Below are 17832 nucleotides of genomic sequence, written 5' to 3'. Positions count from 1 at the left end.
TCTGTAAATCAACTGTATACTACTGTCTACATTGCACTATATTTCTTGACCTGTCTCTGTATGTTTCATCACCTTTCTATACTTTGCCTCACATTGCAACACAGCTCAGATCTTTGGTTGCTATGAAGGCCAGTCGTTCTAAATGGATGGTTGCTATGGCCAAAGGCCAGTTCTATCTCTGCCGTTGTCAAGCGGGCATATCGTAGAATTCTGATTAACCTTATCTTATTTAAAACATCTCTATTTTACTTAGCCCACTTCCATACAGTGGGTCCCATTAAGAATTGGCCACTTCATTCGCGCTTACCGTGATTCACACAGCAGCATTATTAAATTAATCTGTCACCATATGCCTATGCTTACGTTTGCAAAGAAAACATTTTAATTTGATTCACATGAAACGTTTCATGTACATGTTGACAATGAGTAGGCTAGTTTTGGTTGTTGGTCGTGTTATTGCATCCCTTAGTTATGCCTACAATGCAAGTTCCCTCGCGATTGGAAGCTCCTGTAGACAATAGTAGACGCATTTCAAAACATCGCGTTAGGAGTCCTTGCCACTTCTTTTAAGCGGTCACAGACTTAGGTGCTACTTTTAGGGCTAAAGTGCTTCGTGAATTACTGTTACTGTTAAAAAAAATAGCAGTCCTAAAGTTACAAGTGACGAAGTTACGAGTGCAAGCATCTCATATCAAATGACCATGGCATTACGCTAAACAACATAAATCCCAATTAGCAACATACATCTCCTCCCTATAGTTAGCCACACAAGACATTAAAGGAGAATTCTGGTGTGATATTGACCTAAAGTGTATTGAAACATGATACCGAGTGTGAACGTATGTCTCATAGCCCATCTCGGCTTGTCCCCTGCACTCCAAAATCTGCCGCTAGTTAGCCGATGCTACCAACAGCTTTTTCAATAGTGGTGCTTCGGCATCGGGCTAGCCATGCAAATAAATCACTGTTTTACACCCATTTACGAGGCTCAATGTATGTCCACACTTCATTGGTAAACTTCCGAGGGCCCTGACATTTAAAACGAGACATTGAGAACTTTGAAAAAGCACTGGTAGTTTACTTACAAGACGATTCAGTGGAAATGGATGGATTCCAGTTTCTTCCAGTAGCAGCAACTGGAATCCATGCATTTCCACTGAATTATTTTTGGAATCTGATCCCTTATCATACCTGTTCATTCTTACTCGTTGCTTGACTTATCGTGACTAAATTCAAGATGGCTGCAAACGCTAAACTTCGTGAAGATACTGTCTGTATAAATATGGCTCTGAACGAAATGATAGTCTTTTAGTATTAAATGTGTACGCGTGCTTCCGAATGGATGTGTGTGGTTTGCAATTAGAATAAATAACAGATAAATAAATAAATAAAAGAAATAACATTTCCAATAATTTCCCATGATAAATTACATAATATTTGCACCTTCCTTACTTGTGAATCTCACATCGTATTTCAAGTAGGCTACACCAAAGATCCTTGATTACTAGCAAGATAGAGCAACGTAATTCGTTACTATGGGAGCAAAACGGGACAGTTCCGGTCTGCATAAGTGGGAGTGTCACCTTACGTCACTAAATAAACTTTCTCTCTTAATAAGCAATAAGAACAGATAAACATAATTTTAAAAATCCGGCCTCGTGGCTACGGCCGAACAACACCCGTGGGAATATCCATGACCAACCCCACTCTCACTCGTGCTATATTGCTTAATTATACAACAATTGGGTTCTATGGAACTATTTATTTGTTTCTGATTGGCCGAGAGACAATGAATCATTCTTTAGGACATGATATGAATAATTTAATTAGTCATGTGAACCGAGCTAGCTAGCTAACGCTAGCTTAAAAGGCTATACAAGTGGATGGGAGTAGCTATGGCAATACAGATGCACTAACAAGTGACTAGTAGTTGAAGGACTTCGCTTAAACGTAATATACTGTTGCAAATTCACTTCAGTATAAACTATCCACTTTAACTAATGTCAGTAATGTTATTCAGCTAGTTGTCATTTCAAAGAAATTACACTTCTCCGTTTTAAAATGTTACCTTAGCTAAGAGGCTAGCTAGCATGCTAACAACCGGACAGTAACTGGCAGCAGCATGGTCTGATATTAAGTTATTTTATTACATATCCGAACGCTAAAACAATTACACTTTTAGGCTTGAATGATCCCAAACACTTACAGATTATGACAACATTTTCCAAAAAAACCCTCAACAAATCCAGAAAGACATAATGACCAATTTATTGGTAAAATTCCACAAGTCTCCATTGACATTAGTGCAGCGAGGGTTTACTCTGGTCTGCATAAAGGGGGATTTTCCCGCCTCCCCCTTGCAATAATCGAACGCGGAAATTGTTGAATGTTTGCGCCTCTCGCTCCGCTTTAACCCTCTCTGGCTACACTAGTGAAATGTAATACAACGTTGCCACCTAGCGTCCAGATGTAGGCTATTTAACATTAACGTGACATTGCTTGTTTATTCTTTCGTCAACTCCATGCTTTTAGGAAAACAATCTTTTTATCATAGTTCCCTCTTCAATGAGCGATTACCAGCTCGTTTTTGTAACAGAGATAGCTGTTTATTGTCCCTAGGTTTACAGAAACACCTATTCATATCAATACGTAGCCTATGGAGTGCTGCCGACCACTGTTCATTACATGGCCCAGAATGCCTTGCATGTCTTTACAACAAAACAACACAGTAAAACCTAAATGCCCGTAAACATATGCATTTGCATACATTTTTAATAATACTCTCCCATCATGATATTTAACAATAATGAAAAATGTAATTTGAATACCGTCAATGTGAAAACAACTCTATTATGTAAGCTATATATAGCTACTGTTCTCCTTGCTATTTTAGTTCGTAAGTCCATACTATCCCATGGCAGAGCAAGGATTTCATGATTAGGCAAGGTTGCCCAGAGACATTGTGGCTGCCCAGAAACATTGAGCATACTTGGAAGGCATTGTGATAGAAGGTGAATGGTGCAAAGGTGAATGGTGAGAGTTACTAAATACCTGTGGGTGGTTTGCCAAATGATGGAAACTTTTGGAATGTTTTCTTTTTTTTTTATCTTATGCACCCTCACATTGGAGTCCCCAGTTCAAATACAAAATTTGGTATCGATATGTGACAGTGTTCCTGAGATATGGACGACTTCCTGTTTCGGAGCTTCGCCGTCGATTTAGTTTGGCTGTGACGGACAAACGCTTTCAAAAATCAAAAATCCTTCTGGTAACTTCTGTGAGGCTTGGTCCAAGGATAATGTACGTCAAGTTTCGTGGCGTTCGGACCAAATTTGTGACCTGTGAAAATTTAGTTTCGCTTTCTGTTCAATCCAATATGGTGGACAAACGACACGCCCACCTGACATCATCTTCGTGACCAACTTACACCGGTACTGACCGGACGTTTTAAAGTTGGAACGGTGTCTCTGTCTCAAAGGGCCTAGGCGCTAGGGCTGACAAAAAATTAGGGAGACGGGAAAAATAATAAAACTTAAGAAGAACAAATATAACCGCAAGCGGTGATTTACGGGGTCCGAGCAAAACAAACATGAGGTAGCATAGCTTTTTAGTTTTACATATGCTTTGTTTGGGCCCAATTGTTCAAAAGAAACGTGATCGGATTTTAGTTACCGGATTTCGGCTAACGGATTGGATCAAATCTTGAAAAAAGCTTGTTCAAAGGGAAACAAGGATCCTGAAATTGGATTAGATCATATAATCTATTCTTGGTTTTGATCTGGATAAAACCTTCACTTTGTGGTTCAAAACTTTTGAGTTGGATTGGAATAAATTTGATGCATAAAATTAGGATTACCCTGTGCTAGAACGTTATAGTGTGCTAACCTCCACAACCTAATAGTATTCTAACAATACCCTATTCTAGTGTGCTAACCTCCACAACCCAACAGTATTCTAACAGTAGTATTCTAGTGCGCTAATCTCCACAACTCAATAGTATTCTAACAATACTCTATTCTACAGGACTATGCATTTGTCATGGATAAGATGAAGGGTCTGATTATGGAAGGCAGTGTTTCCCACAGAATGGAATTGTATTTGTGGTGGTAGGTGAAGGGGGGGTGGGTTCTGTGTTGGAGTCAATAAGATGAACAGCCTATAATTATGCAGTTATACTTGCCTTGCACGACAAGTCCTGACAAGTAGCTGTAACGTTATAGTGTGCTAACCTACACAACCCAACAGTATTCTTAACAGTATTCTATTCTAGTATGCTAACCTCCACAACCCAACTGAAGGAACTGTAGGGGGCGATGTGGGTCGAGGTAGAGTGAGTGTGTGGTGAGCAGGCAGAGCCTCGGTCAGAAGGCTCAATGGTATGGAGTGATGACACGGAGATGGCAGGTTTGTATGTGTGCTGCATCAAAGAGGAAACAAACAGAAAATGGAGTAATCAGTGAAATGGGGTAAATCAGTACAGACCCCAACTCGCAAACAAACCAATTGACATTTGAACAATAAACTGAAATCATATAAGGTACAACTAAACAATACTTGACATCCCAAGTCAACCAACATCACCTAATCATCTCTCACATGGGACTCCAACACATCAAACCAACAAACAAAGACCTTAACTTTACACATGATGGCAGAGCTACTCTACAAACTGATAAACATCACAAAAGTCATAGTGAGGGTCATTAAAGTGATGACTTACGTTAACTCAAAGACGCACACAGAGCAGGACACACTGGAGTGCTGGGTTGAGATGAACAAAAGAGTGAACTGAGGGCGAGCAAACAATTTATCCTGGTCTGAGCCCCTGCTCCGGAGCTACAGGGTTTCCCAGCAGGTAAACTGGGTGTGGTTAGGTGGCAGAGCCAAACAATCCTGCAATTTCTCCACAGCACTTTCACCTCAAGCCCTCCTTACACTGACAGACTTTGGAAAGATTTGCAAAGATTTGGAAAAGATTTTTGAAAGACTACAGTCTCGGACCCTCTCACATCTAAAGACAAGTAGTAGAGTTTTAAGTCACAGACTATGATTTTGCAATGACTAGGGATCTTGCAGGGTCACTATTTACAAGACTGCAACACGATTCCTTTAAATTATTACCCATCGTGCAATAGATAAACAGGAACTGAAAATAAAATAAAATATAAATATGATAGACGTAATGATGAAGGAAAAATAGTAAACAAAGAAGTTCCCCTAAATGTAATTGATTCTTGTTAACTGATGAGTGTGAATGTTGATTGGCTGATGTCATTAAGGTGCTGTTCAATGGTGTGAATCTTAAATGACAAATCCTAAAGCTCTAACAGGGATTCGAACTCTCAACCTGAGAAACACCAGTACAAGGCATTATCCCACTGAGCCACTAACAATCATACACATTGGGCAGTCACATTCACATGGTGAAAATGTGTGTTGGTAAACACACAAGAAAAACTCCAAGCATACATTTGACAATAAAATGAAGGGCTTTCCTGAAAGAGTACACCTGAAATCTTTTTGAAATTCTGGGGCAATTAGACATTTGTAGAGAAGAACACTAATGGATGAAATATAAATATGATAGACTTAATGATGAAGGAAAAATAGTAAACAAAGAAGTTCCCCTAAATGTCAGAGTGTCTCAGCATTCTGATTCTTGGCAACTTATGACTGTGTATGTTGATTGCCTGATGTCATTCAGGTGCTGTTTAATGGTGTTAATCTTCAATAACCAATAGTATTTGAGCTAGAGCCTAAAGCACTACCAGGGATTTGAACTCTCAACCTAACAAACACCAGCACTAGGCATTACCCCACTGACAATCCTAAATATTTGGCAGTCACATTCACATGGTGAAAATGTGTGTTGGCAAACACACAAAATCAAGAAAATTCCTAAAATACATTTGACAATAGAATTAAGGGCTTTATAGTACAGAGTACAGATCTGAAAATGTGCACTGTTAATGGTATCCACATAATGATGGTTGTATGGTTGTTCTCCAAGGGGAAAAAAAAGACTCATATAGGAATATAGGTGATATAGGAGAAATGGGCTGAGTGGTCAAACTTTATTGGTCTATATCTCTGAAATGGAACATATCCAAATTCTTTTGATACCTTTTGTGAGGCTTTGTCTAAACATTGTCTGTGAGAATTTTGGTGAAGATTTGATAATTTTTGAAGCCTGTGAAACTTTTTATGATGTTTGGCTTTTCTCTGAAATTGTGGCAAAAGTAAACATTTTTAGAGCATAAGACCAGGGTGAAAAAGATGCATCTAAATGTAGAGATTAATATGATGAAAGAATTTTGAGTCTAGGTCAATCTGGTAAGGAGAAATAAGCATTTTTGACAAGAGCGCCACCTTTGGGTGCAGTACCCCAAATTTTGGGTTATGGGTAGTGGGGGGTACTGGTAACAATACTTGAAAATGTGAAGTTTCTAGGACTTACGGTTTATAGGAATATAGGTGATTTAGGAAAAATGGCCTAAGTGGTCTAACTTTATTGGCCTATATCTCTGAAATGGAACAAAATATCAAAATTCTGACCGATAACTTTTGTGAGGCTTGGTCTAAACATTGTCTGTGAGAATTTTGGTGAAGATTTGATTATTTTTGAAGAGTGTGAAACTTTTTATAATGTTTGGCTTTTCCATGAAATTGTGTCAAAAGTAAACATTTTTAGACCATAAGACCAGGGCCAAAAAGATGCATCTGAGTTTAGAGATTAATATTATGAAAGAATTTTGAGTCTAGGTCAATCTGGTAAGGAGAAAGTAGCATAATTAACTTTTTTTCCCCAACAGCGCCACCTTTGGGTGCAGTACCCCAAATTTTGGGTTATGGGCAGAGGGGGGTACTGGTAACCATACCTGAAAATTTGAAGAGTTTTGGAGTTACGGTTTAGGCTGCAGTATGACTTTTACAGAATTTTGGCCAAAAATGAACGGTACAGAAACAATAGGGGTGGACGCAGAGTTGTATGCATTAAGGGGAGACATGGCAGGTGAAAACATTGTGTTTTCATGCACTGGTCAATTTCTGGATTTTTTAATTTCAAATGTAAAAGTAAATTTTCTTCCAAATTGTTTATCAGAGCAGATAGCCATCATCAGAATTTCTCGACTATAATGAGTTAATAATATTATGTTTATTTTACATCAGCTTTGTGATGTCAGCTCCTAACCTCCTGAGGGTGGGAAGTCCGGAATATGTGTTTGTGGAGGCCCAAGACTACAATAATCAAGGTCCACTACAAGTCAAAATTGTGGTCAGCAAATTCCCCAGCAAGGATGTCATTGTGGAGAAAACTGTGACACTTACAAAACCAGGCAACTTTAGGAAAATCGAACAAATCATTGTAAGAACACTGTGTGACATCTCACTGATTCTCTTTGTGTGTGTGTGTGTGTGTGTTGCATAAGTTTACTGTAATACAAGCAGGAAATCATAAGCAAATCATTTCATTCATCAAGTCATTTTAATGTATTTTTTTCTATGTTTGAATTTTGTTTTGTTTCATACTGGTGTTTAATTTCATGACAATATTTTCTTCAGATTCCCCCCACAGACTTTGTCAATGCTGAAAAAGAATTTGTATATCTGCAAGCTTTTTTCCCAAACCATGTGCTGGAGAAAGTGATTCTCCTGTCTTTCCAAAGTGGATACATATTTCTACAAACTGACAAAACCATATACACGCCTTCATCCACAGGTGAGATATTATCAGGGCCCGCTGTAGCTGTGGGCTTCCTGTGTATTTTTTCAATTATATTATGAATAAATATGGCAGTCTCATCTAGTTTCAATATCACAAACAGACTGCTATTTAAAAGTCAGGTGGACTGTGAAGTAATGTAGAAAAGATATCCGCACACTGCCTCATAAGCTCCTAGTTTCAGTCATCATCACCTGACATTTTTTTGTCAGGTGACCTACTATTAAACTGGGAGCTTAAAACCTGATGAAGCAGTGTCCCTTCCACGGCACACCTCCCCTCAACATTCTAAATCAATTATATGCACCATATAATAATAAATGTAATATACAATATATATATATATATATAATAGATGTAATATACACCATTTGAAAGCTTGGACTTTTGGGAATCCATACTTGACAACATTTATCATGTACAATCTATATGGTGCTTATTGTCAGATAAATCTTACTATGTCTCAGTTAATTTGTATTAAAAATGACCTCCTCCCCCTCATCCGCCTTTGGTGCTTCCCTACCTTAGCTGCAGTGTGTATCTTTAGCTAGCATTTTGCAAGTACATGCAGCATATTAGATACTGAAATATTCACAGGAGATTGAATATTCATGTTGTTTTATCCAATATTAGTTGTGCATACCATGTCCATCTTATACACACCCATTGAACCAACAAAGAAAATGCAAAAATAGAGAGTTTTGTGTAATTATTCCATATTTTGTGTAGTCATTCTATATCAGAACCTCTGACATCCAATCCATATAGTCTAAAAGAAACCTTTATTGTCAGTATGCATTTTGGGTTACCAAAAGTCCTACGGGGAGTTTCCATAGGGCATTTTTCCATAAGTCCAATTTGGAATATGGTGTACCACCATAAACCAGACAGCTCTTGCCTAATGTGAAATGCTGAGGATTTAACTGTTTGGCAGTGTTATCTTGTTCTAACTTTTATGTGACTTGCAATAGATAGCTTTTTTTGTGTTAGCTGGCTAATGCTGACATCACAAAGCTTACCAGTCTGCTAGAAAGCTAATGCTACGAGTAAGTTTAAAGGTGCACTACACAGATTTAGCTATTTTTGGCTAGAGCTCCCTCTAGAGTCGCATTATATTTATATTTCATTCTTCTTGTGACTTGCCCACCCTGTGCACAATGAAAATGCACAATGAAAATGAAAATAGGCAAACACTATTTCCAAAAAGCTACTGACAAGGTAATGTTTGACGATTCTCGCAAGATTTGTCAGGCTGCCTTTCTTGAAGTTGCATGGGTGGTTTTCTAGGTAGCGGCTCGCTAACATATTATTTCCAGTGCTATGATTGTTTTTGAGGTAGACTTTGTCATACATGGAGAATATGCACTTGGAAATTAGGTATGAAGTTATTTTCATGTTTGAAGCTCTATAAAATAGATATTTTCATTTATTTTTGACATGCAACCTAGTTGGTAAGGAATTACTAAACCAGTAGTATTATATAAATGAATTCAAAACTTCTGATGGAATTCATTGTGAAGATATTGTGGTCAAAGCATACTTTCATTTTTCATAAATGCAATTTTCAGCAAGTCATAGCTTGAGAAATATTCAACTGTAGGGCAATTATTTCAGAAGCTGAAGACAATTAACATCTACAAACAACAAAGCTACTGACAAGGTAATGTTAGAATACTCCCTGACACTATGATGTCAAGAATCTAGCATGAATCGTTCAAAAGTAATGACCGAAGGAACTTAGTCATTTTAAAAAACTGCAGTACTCATGAGCCTGTTTTTTAAGCATCCATATCTCAGACAATAAAGTGGATACAAGCTTAAAATTCTGCACATTATTTGCTGGGTATAATAATATTATTGACCTAAAGTTTGAAGCAAATCCAAGATGGTCCGGCGGGAATTTTTTCTAAAATCTGTTGATTTGGCACAGAATGACCCAAAATATATACATATTTTCACGGTCAAATATTTTTTTGAAAACATGCTCAACCAAACGGTTGATAAGTCAGTTTATGGTAAAAGTCAGGGCCGTATATACATGTAATACTAGAAAACATGACAATGTTTATGAATTAATCATATTAACCATACTGTTTTCAAATGTATACTGCTACTTATTAGGCTTATTAGCTATGCAATTCAATGCAATTCAATACACTTTGGTCTGTATCATGAAGGAGAAACTGATTCAACTATATAAACCATATATTTTCTGAAAGCTTAGACCCTCAGGATGTAATCTAACATGACATGAAACATGTCCCGCCCTCCTCAATAGTATGCTGCCCATGCATAATATATTGGGTAATAGTGTATATGGCTAATGCCATTTTGGGCTATCATGTCATGAGAAGGGTGACAAATTATTTCAGTAAAACACAATAATCTCACACCAAAGTCAGATAACTGACTTTTGCCATAAACTGGCACCGCAACCGTTTGGTAGAGGTTCATAGAAATTGAATGGGAGTGTCTTTTGAAAACAAAATCACAGATTTGTCATACTACAGTCTAATAGAGCAAGATAAAACAAAAAAATATTTTTTTCATCATTTTTATCATGGTGTGCCAGTTAAAGGGTTAAAGATCAGCCATTTCTTTTTGCAACAATCATTTACAACATTAATGATGAAAAACTTTTGAACAGTAGTGTATTTTTTTAAACATTGTGTTTTACACCTTCTGTAACATGTACAAAACATGTTTGATACCCTCTATGGGCCATTAAAAGTTGTAGAAAACATAATTGGGGACCTACACTTTGACCTACAACCCAACATTATTCAGAGCAAATTCTGAATCTTTCAGTCATCAAAATAACATTAAAAAACGTGTCCTACACATTAGTTTCCTGTTTTGGATTCTATTGCTCCTGTGACACATCATGAGTGAGAGTTTGATATTTGAAAGCTATTCCTCGTAAATATTTACTCAACACAACTACATTTGTGAATTGTGAACATTACACCTTTTAACCCATTGACACCTTTCTTTTCCCATGTTTGTCTTTAGTTTATTATCGGATCTTTGCCCTCACTCCAGATTTGAAGCCAACAGAAACTTCTGTGCAAGTGGATATTATGGTTAGTGTTCAGTTGGACACTGCATTTATGTATGTCTATATGGTAACTACACACAATTACCAACAACGTAGTTGGTGAAACACTTACCAACTGTCCCCCTAGCGGGTTCGCTAGCTATGCTGTTGGTGCTTCGTTTTATGTGTAGGGACCATGAGCAAGCTACTAATGAGGTTTGGTGAAACAACATGAAATTGCAAGTATTTGGGGAGTTCATCATCTACAGTATATAGTATCATTAAAAATATTCAGAGAATCCAGAGAAATCTTTGCAAACTAGGAATAGAGCTGAACAGCACTGGGAGCACTGACCATTAGCTGCAGCTACTCCAGTTCGATAGCACGGATTTGGGTCGTGTTGTAGTAGTCCATAATATGGAGGGGTATTTGGGGGGGAAAAAATCACAATTCCCTTCAATTTAGAAATGACCAAAGGGGAAGGGCAAAGTACTATGGGATGCAACACAGAAAAAGTTGGGACATGAGTAAAATGCAAATTAAATGTGATCATCTGCAAATCTCATGAACCCATATTTAGCTGCAAAAAGTACATAGACAATGTATCAAATTATATAATTTCCTGGTAAATATATGTTCATTTTGAATTTGATTTGTTAAAGTTGTGATTTGTATATGAAGAGTTCAGATGCAAATGTTTCTACATACCAGCTATGTCAAAAATGAGATAACAATGGTGAGTGAATGCTCTCCACATAGTATAGATTAATCAAATAAAATTAGCTTCAAAGCAAATACCACTCTCTTCCTGGTCTAAAATATTGATTTGTTGGCAAAAATCTATAGGTACCAGATATAAAATGCTCATTTAAAAGAAGAGTGGTCAGACTGATTTAGAGGGTTTTGCATCTAAACTCTTCATAAACTGTACATCTAACAATGGGGCCCAGGTTGAAAAATGAATTGATTTTCATTAATGAATTACATGAATGTATTTAAAGCTCACTAACTGACAGATTTATTCACTAAGAAAATTATCACTTATTTTCCTAGAATCAAGATGGAATTTTAATGTCTCAAGAATCCATAACCCTCAAAGATGCAAAGGGAATGTTAAGTCGATCCTACCTTATTCCAGAACTTGTCAGGTCTGTACTGAATTTATAATAGCAATTTTAATACATTTATATGTTACATATCCATTCCAACGTACAAACTGCCAGCTTAAAATATAATATGAAACATGAATACACTTGTTACGGTCCAGGCTCGTGTGGGCAGTAAACATGAAATGGAGGCCAACAAATGCAATTTCAATACTTACTTATTTCAATACTTAAGTTTAAGTTTAAGCGTGTGTGCAAATGAGTGGATTTTGAGTGTCTGCATGTGTATAGATATGGTGAATGAAATTCTCGGTGTGTGTGCGTGAGTGCAAGACTCAGAATCCCAACCGAGTGAGGCTGATCTTCAGGCTTATATAGACCACGCCCACTCCAGGTCCAATCAGTCAATTAACAACCCCACAGTTGATGCATAGGCCTCTACACAGACAGCAGGGTGAGCAGGGTCGTCACACACTACACACCATAAATGCACATTGGTACATCCAAACTGACTCTACAATCTTTCTGATTGCAGTTTTGGGACCTGGTCTCTCGTGGCAAGATTCAGTAACACCCCACAGAAAACCTTCACTGCACAGTTTGAGCTTAAAGAATATGGTGAGTGAGAATTCGATGGAGATTGTATTGGAGATTGGAAGACGGCCACAGTGGCAGAAAATAGTAATGCTTACACATTTAACCTTTTTCTTACTTTCTTCTTTATTTTATTTCCCTTTCTTTTTCTCACTTTATCTTAGTTCTGCCAAGCTTTGAGATCATATTGACGCCAAGGAAAACGTTTTACTATGTGAATGATGATAACCTGGAGATCGATATAAAAGCTCGGTGAGAATGATGTGCTTGTAGAGATGTGGATACATTGATTAGAAATCATTGTATGTTTCAGTTGAACAGAAGGGAGGGGGAGGGAGGGGCGAGCTAGCTCTCTGTTTTGTTTGAACGTCAACAGAAATGGCGTTACCCAACATCGCTCAGAGAACCTTTATGTGCCTTCACACCAGATAGTTGTGTTTAACCAGTTGGTTCATGGGTGTGTATTTTTGGAAGGTAGTGCCTTGAAATTGCAAAGAGGAGACATTATCTACGTTATCTGTGTCTTAAGTAGAGAAATGTGTTTAGAGATTTGTAAATCAATGTGTGTACTGTTTTGCAAAAAGTGTGATATCATTAATTGTAGGGTCTTTTTGACTGTATAGTGTTTAAACAATTATAAAAAAAATGTTTTTGAACTCATATGCAAAACTTCACTGTGGTCTCATAATCAGTGGCAAAACTACTGTTCTACAGTTATTTACTTAAGCAATACACCCCAAGAGGCCGTAGGTTACACTGAATTTAGAACAGCTTGGGGGCGTTGTTATGCACAACGCGCTAGTGGATAATTTCACTATTGACTGACACAATGTTACAATCGAAAACAAAAGCAACACTTACCCCAACAATGTTCAAATGACTAAATAGAAATCCTAAAGGATATTTATCCTGCATAGAAGTTGTTTGGGATTGGTTGGTAAGGACTGCTTGCATCTTGTGACGGTGCGACTTCAGCTGTGCTTTATATGCACCTTTTGCTATAGACCAAGTTTTTCTTGGTCAGTGGTGTTATGATTTTTAGAGGGTGTAAGAAAATGCCAGAGCAAACACGGTGTTGTTAAGAGCCTGGGGGCAACGTTTAATAAAAGTGGAGGGGAAAATAAATCACGGACTGGGTGTATGATTTGAATAAGATGTGTCATGCGTTCACACTTCACGTTGCACAGGGTGCACAATATGGCCCTGTGTGTTAACTGCTACTTTCAGTCATTAAGAATTGACATTATTGACTTAATTGCTTTCCACCTTGGATATATTCTTGAATTACTGCTACTCCAAAATATTTGATTTAGCTTAACTTGATTGAATAACTAATTCATTGTGGTAATTAATTTCCTGAATTACTTTTGAGTTAATTCTAGTTATCCTGGTTTACACTGTGTTTCACTCCACTAAGGTATTTGTATGGCAAAGAAGTGACAGGAATGGCTTTTGTGATGTTTGGAGTATTGATCGATGGTCAAAAGAGGAGCCTACCACATTCACTTCAGAGAGTAAAGGTATACATTTTCTATGAAGTTATAAGTAAATGACACACACACACACACACACACACACACACATACAAACAACCACATAGAGAGTCATACACACATAAACATAAACACATAGTGAGTCTTTGAAACAATTCATGTAAAAACATATCATATAAATACAATTTTAACATGACGTGTTTACTGAAAGGTCACAGGTGGGGCGGGCAGCGCTACTCTACGGAAAGAGCACATTACCAGTGTTTTCCCTAAGGTGGATGACATTGTCCATTCTTCGATATACGTGCAAGTCAGTGTGTTGACAGAAACAGGTATGTATTGTCTATGGAAAAGAAAAGAAAATAATAGATCAATTAGTTCAATAGATCAATTTCATCCAGAACAGCAGGGACGTGCACAGGAATTTTGAGGGGCAGTTGCTCTGACCTGAAAAAAGGGCACCCCCCCCAAAAAAAAAAAAAAAAAAACTCACGGGCTATATGCAGGACTGAGAATAACAGCGTCTTTTTCAAAATATATATACACAAAGAAGTAAAACACTGAAATACAGCACTCAATCACCTTAACTCAAGGCAAGAGCTTTGAAATGACCTCTAAAATAGCCTATGTTTTTTTTGATTACAATGATTTAGCATGCAGCTCTTTAACCCTGTACTTTCTAGCATGATCCTCTCATCTCATATTTGGTGATCATCACTTAGGCCTACCTTAGGCCTCTGTGCCTCCTCCTTGTCCACATTTTCCTCACATAGTCTGGAGGCTTGTGACTGCTCCTCATCTTAAATGTAATGTAATTATGAAACATTGCCATTAGTAGGCTAAAATATGAGTCTGATTAATTAATCAATTTGTCTACACTGTGTCATGTCATCTTTATCACAGTGCAAAGTCTCTGTCTCACCTGCTGGTTGGCTTTTTCCCAGCCAACCCTGCAGTGATTGCTGCCTCCCTGAATTGTCTCTCCCTCTCCTGAATCTGACTCTTTTCAGTGGGAATCTTGGCTTCAAACAATACCCAAAATACTAGTGATAGGATTTAGGCATTTAAGGCTGTATTTTGGGTCACCAGCGCATGGTGTAATACTCGTTATTCACCCGCGCAAAGTTGAATTCGGTATTTTGCACGTTTATTTTTTAAGCATTGCGCCCAGGGGTGTGGCAATTAACAACCTAGGGAGGGGCCTAGCGCGTTGTCTAAAAATCGCTATCATACACCACCTAAACCTGGTCAGAAGTCAATGGCGAGTTGTTCATATGCTATTTTAAGAGCGCATGTCACCAGTCATATTGGCAGGTGCACACCATCCTTTTATCATTCATGAACGCACACCAGCGCACGTCCATGCAAAGCATTACAAATTGCACGATTACAATGGGAAACATAATTAGAACAAAGATATTACGAAATACTGTACATCTCATGAGTAGTTATTCACCATCATTTGCAAATTGGTAATGACGGTTAAAAGTGATTAGGGGAGAGGCGAGAGACACGTATGGAGCACAGCTGAAGACGCACTGTCACGAGATATAAGCAACTCCTCTGCAGGATAAATGTTGTTTTATTCAGTCATTTGAGCAATATTAGGGTAAGTGTCGCTCTTTCCAGCCTATGTTTTCGGTGGTAACCCATTGTCAGTCAATAGTGAAAGTAACTGCATATAACTGTCTTGTCGTTGACTGACTCCTTGGTGAAGTTAGTTTCACTTTGCCAATGAGTTGAAATAGACGAGTGCAAATCCGTGAAGGCTATGCTAGGTTTTAGTAAAGCATGGTTTAAGAATGACTATTCTATACGGTCTCGCAAGCAGCCTCCTTCAAATGCGCCTTTGAATGCCAAAATACCGATGCATTTATTTGAGATATCGCGCGTTGCGCCGTTAAAGGGAATGACAGATGTCATTCTCATTGGTTTAAAATGATGTTACGCCCCAAACACACCCATATGACTGATTAAAAGACCTAGGAACACCTTGTTACGCCATGCGCTCTACTTTTGATAGCGAAACCCCTCCCAATGTGAACTGGACATCCTACTAAATTTGAATAGACTTTTGACGAGTGACGATGCACTTTAGAATGTCATGATAGGGCCCTTAACCATTTTGAATAAAATAATTAATGTGATGCATTACTTCCATCATTCATTCTTCTTGCTAAAACGAAATGTGAGAAACTATCAGCAGACATGTTTGCCTCATAAAATAGTAGCCTATAGGCTATGTGATTACGGGCTGCTTGTCTGCAAGCTATCTGTCTGATTATTTAGGCTAAACGTGGCAAACTCAGCCTGGATTTATGAATATTTTAATTAATTTCATAAAACTTGATGATGATGATGATGATCGTTCGAGTTTGCCCTTCCCCTACTGACTTTCATTTTCAGTGCTTTTAGGCTTTGCTATTTTTTTTTTTATCTAGGCCTACGTAAAATTCTGCATCCATTGTACGATTTCCCCCCTTGGAAGGGCAACATGAGTCAAGAAGGGCATATGGGCAGTTGGGGCAACCTGAGCAACCCCCCTGTGCACGTTCCTGCAGAACAGAACAACGTAATAAAATATAACTAGAAATGGAATTCCAAGGAATTACCAGTGCATGAAAATGCAAAAGTTGTGATGTAAAATATCATGTATAGTTAAAATTAGGGCTGTCAATCGATTAAAAAAAATGAATCTAATTAATTACATACTCTGTGATTAATTAATCTAAATTAATCTCATATATATATTTTTTGCTGAGAAAGTATTTTAAATATTTAAATTCAAATGAATCATTGAATAATCAGCATTAGTGACATTAAAGTTCAAAAGCTCTTTTATTATTATTTTCACTGTTCAAATAATGGCCATAATAATCTATGATATGACCTAATATGCTGAGGAAATAAATTCAAAAGTGCTTCGGGAGGAAGTTTTTTTCACATACAAGGCATTCCAGGCCACAGATATAACCTAGGGGACACAATGAAAATAAATGAACACTCCCCTCAATGTCAACACTATTTCTTTCCATTGATGTGCGACTTTAGAGTTGACAAACTCCGGTGATATGCAAATTCCTTGCTGCAGACATTGCAGAGGACTTTATTTTAATCAGCACCATCAGGCCGTCAACACCATCAGGCCGTTTTTTAAAAGTAAATGTTCCAATCAATGATCTAGGCAGCACATTTTCTTCTCTAGGCAGCACATTTTCTTCTCTCTCCTTCATTTTACAGTAATGGTTACTAACTAGAACGGCTCAGGGTCAAAGATAATACGGAATCGATTAATCTGCGTTATTTTTTTTAATCAGTTATTTTTTCTCAAATTAATTAATCGAAATTAATCAGTTATTTTGACAGCCCTAGTTAAAATAGATAATACGGAGATGGTTACTACGGTGATGCCAGGATAGACATGGTGGTTGCATAGCTTAATAAAAGTTGATAGTTTAAAAGTAGACCGTTTAAAAGTTGAATGTAGATAGTTTAAAAGTTGTTGATAGACAGCTAGTTTAATAGATAGATAGTTTAATGATAGTTTAAAAGTAGACCGTTTAAAATTGAATGTAGATAGTTTACAAGTTGTTAATAGACAGCTAGTTTAATAGATAGATAGTTTAATGATAGTTTAAAAGTAGACCGTTTAAAAGTTGAATGTAGATAGTTTACAAGTTGTTAATAGACAGCTAGTTTAATAGATAGATCAGCGGTCCCCAACCACCGGGCCGCAGGACATTCCTAACCGGGCTGTAGCCTACGACATAAGTAAAAAAAAAAATGCATACAAACTAAACTAAATTTAATTTGCAATAATGTCACGTTTTTACATGGCATAGGCCTATATGCAGTTGTTTGATTGCACGCATGTTTGC

General features: G+C 37.5%; 1 protein-coding gene across 3 annotated transcripts in view; it reads left to right on the top strand.

Moving 5' to 3' along the window:
* LOC121719387 (complement C3-like) overlaps nucleotides 1-17832 on the top strand; it is a 130287-nt gene that overhangs the window by 32690 nt on the left and 79765 nt on the right. For all 3 annotated transcript variants that reach the window (XM_042104932.1, XM_042104931.1, XM_042104930.1), the window contains 8 exons: nucleotides 7171-7366; nucleotides 7564-7720; nucleotides 10736-10806; nucleotides 11815-11909; nucleotides 12403-12485; nucleotides 12626-12713; nucleotides 13879-13981; nucleotides 14166-14286. In XM_042104932.1, coding sequence (XP_041960866.1) covers nucleotides 7171-7366; nucleotides 7564-7720; nucleotides 10736-10806; nucleotides 11815-11909; nucleotides 12403-12485; nucleotides 12626-12713; nucleotides 13879-13981; nucleotides 14166-14286 — 914 coding nt within the window. The remainder of the gene's footprint in view (nucleotides 1-7170; nucleotides 7367-7563; nucleotides 7721-10735; nucleotides 10807-11814; nucleotides 11910-12402; nucleotides 12486-12625; nucleotides 12714-13878; nucleotides 13982-14165; nucleotides 14287-17832) is intronic.

Source organism: Alosa sapidissima, chromosome 9 (genome assembly GCF_018492685.1).
Source record: "Alosa sapidissima isolate fAloSap1 chromosome 9, fAloSap1.pri, whole genome shotgun sequence".
In the NCBI taxonomy this organism is placed as follows: Eukaryota; Metazoa; Chordata; class Actinopteri; order Clupeiformes; family Clupeidae; genus Alosa; species Alosa sapidissima.
Note: the sequence above shows the minus strand (reverse complement) of the source record. Positions and strands in the feature narration are given on the sequence as shown.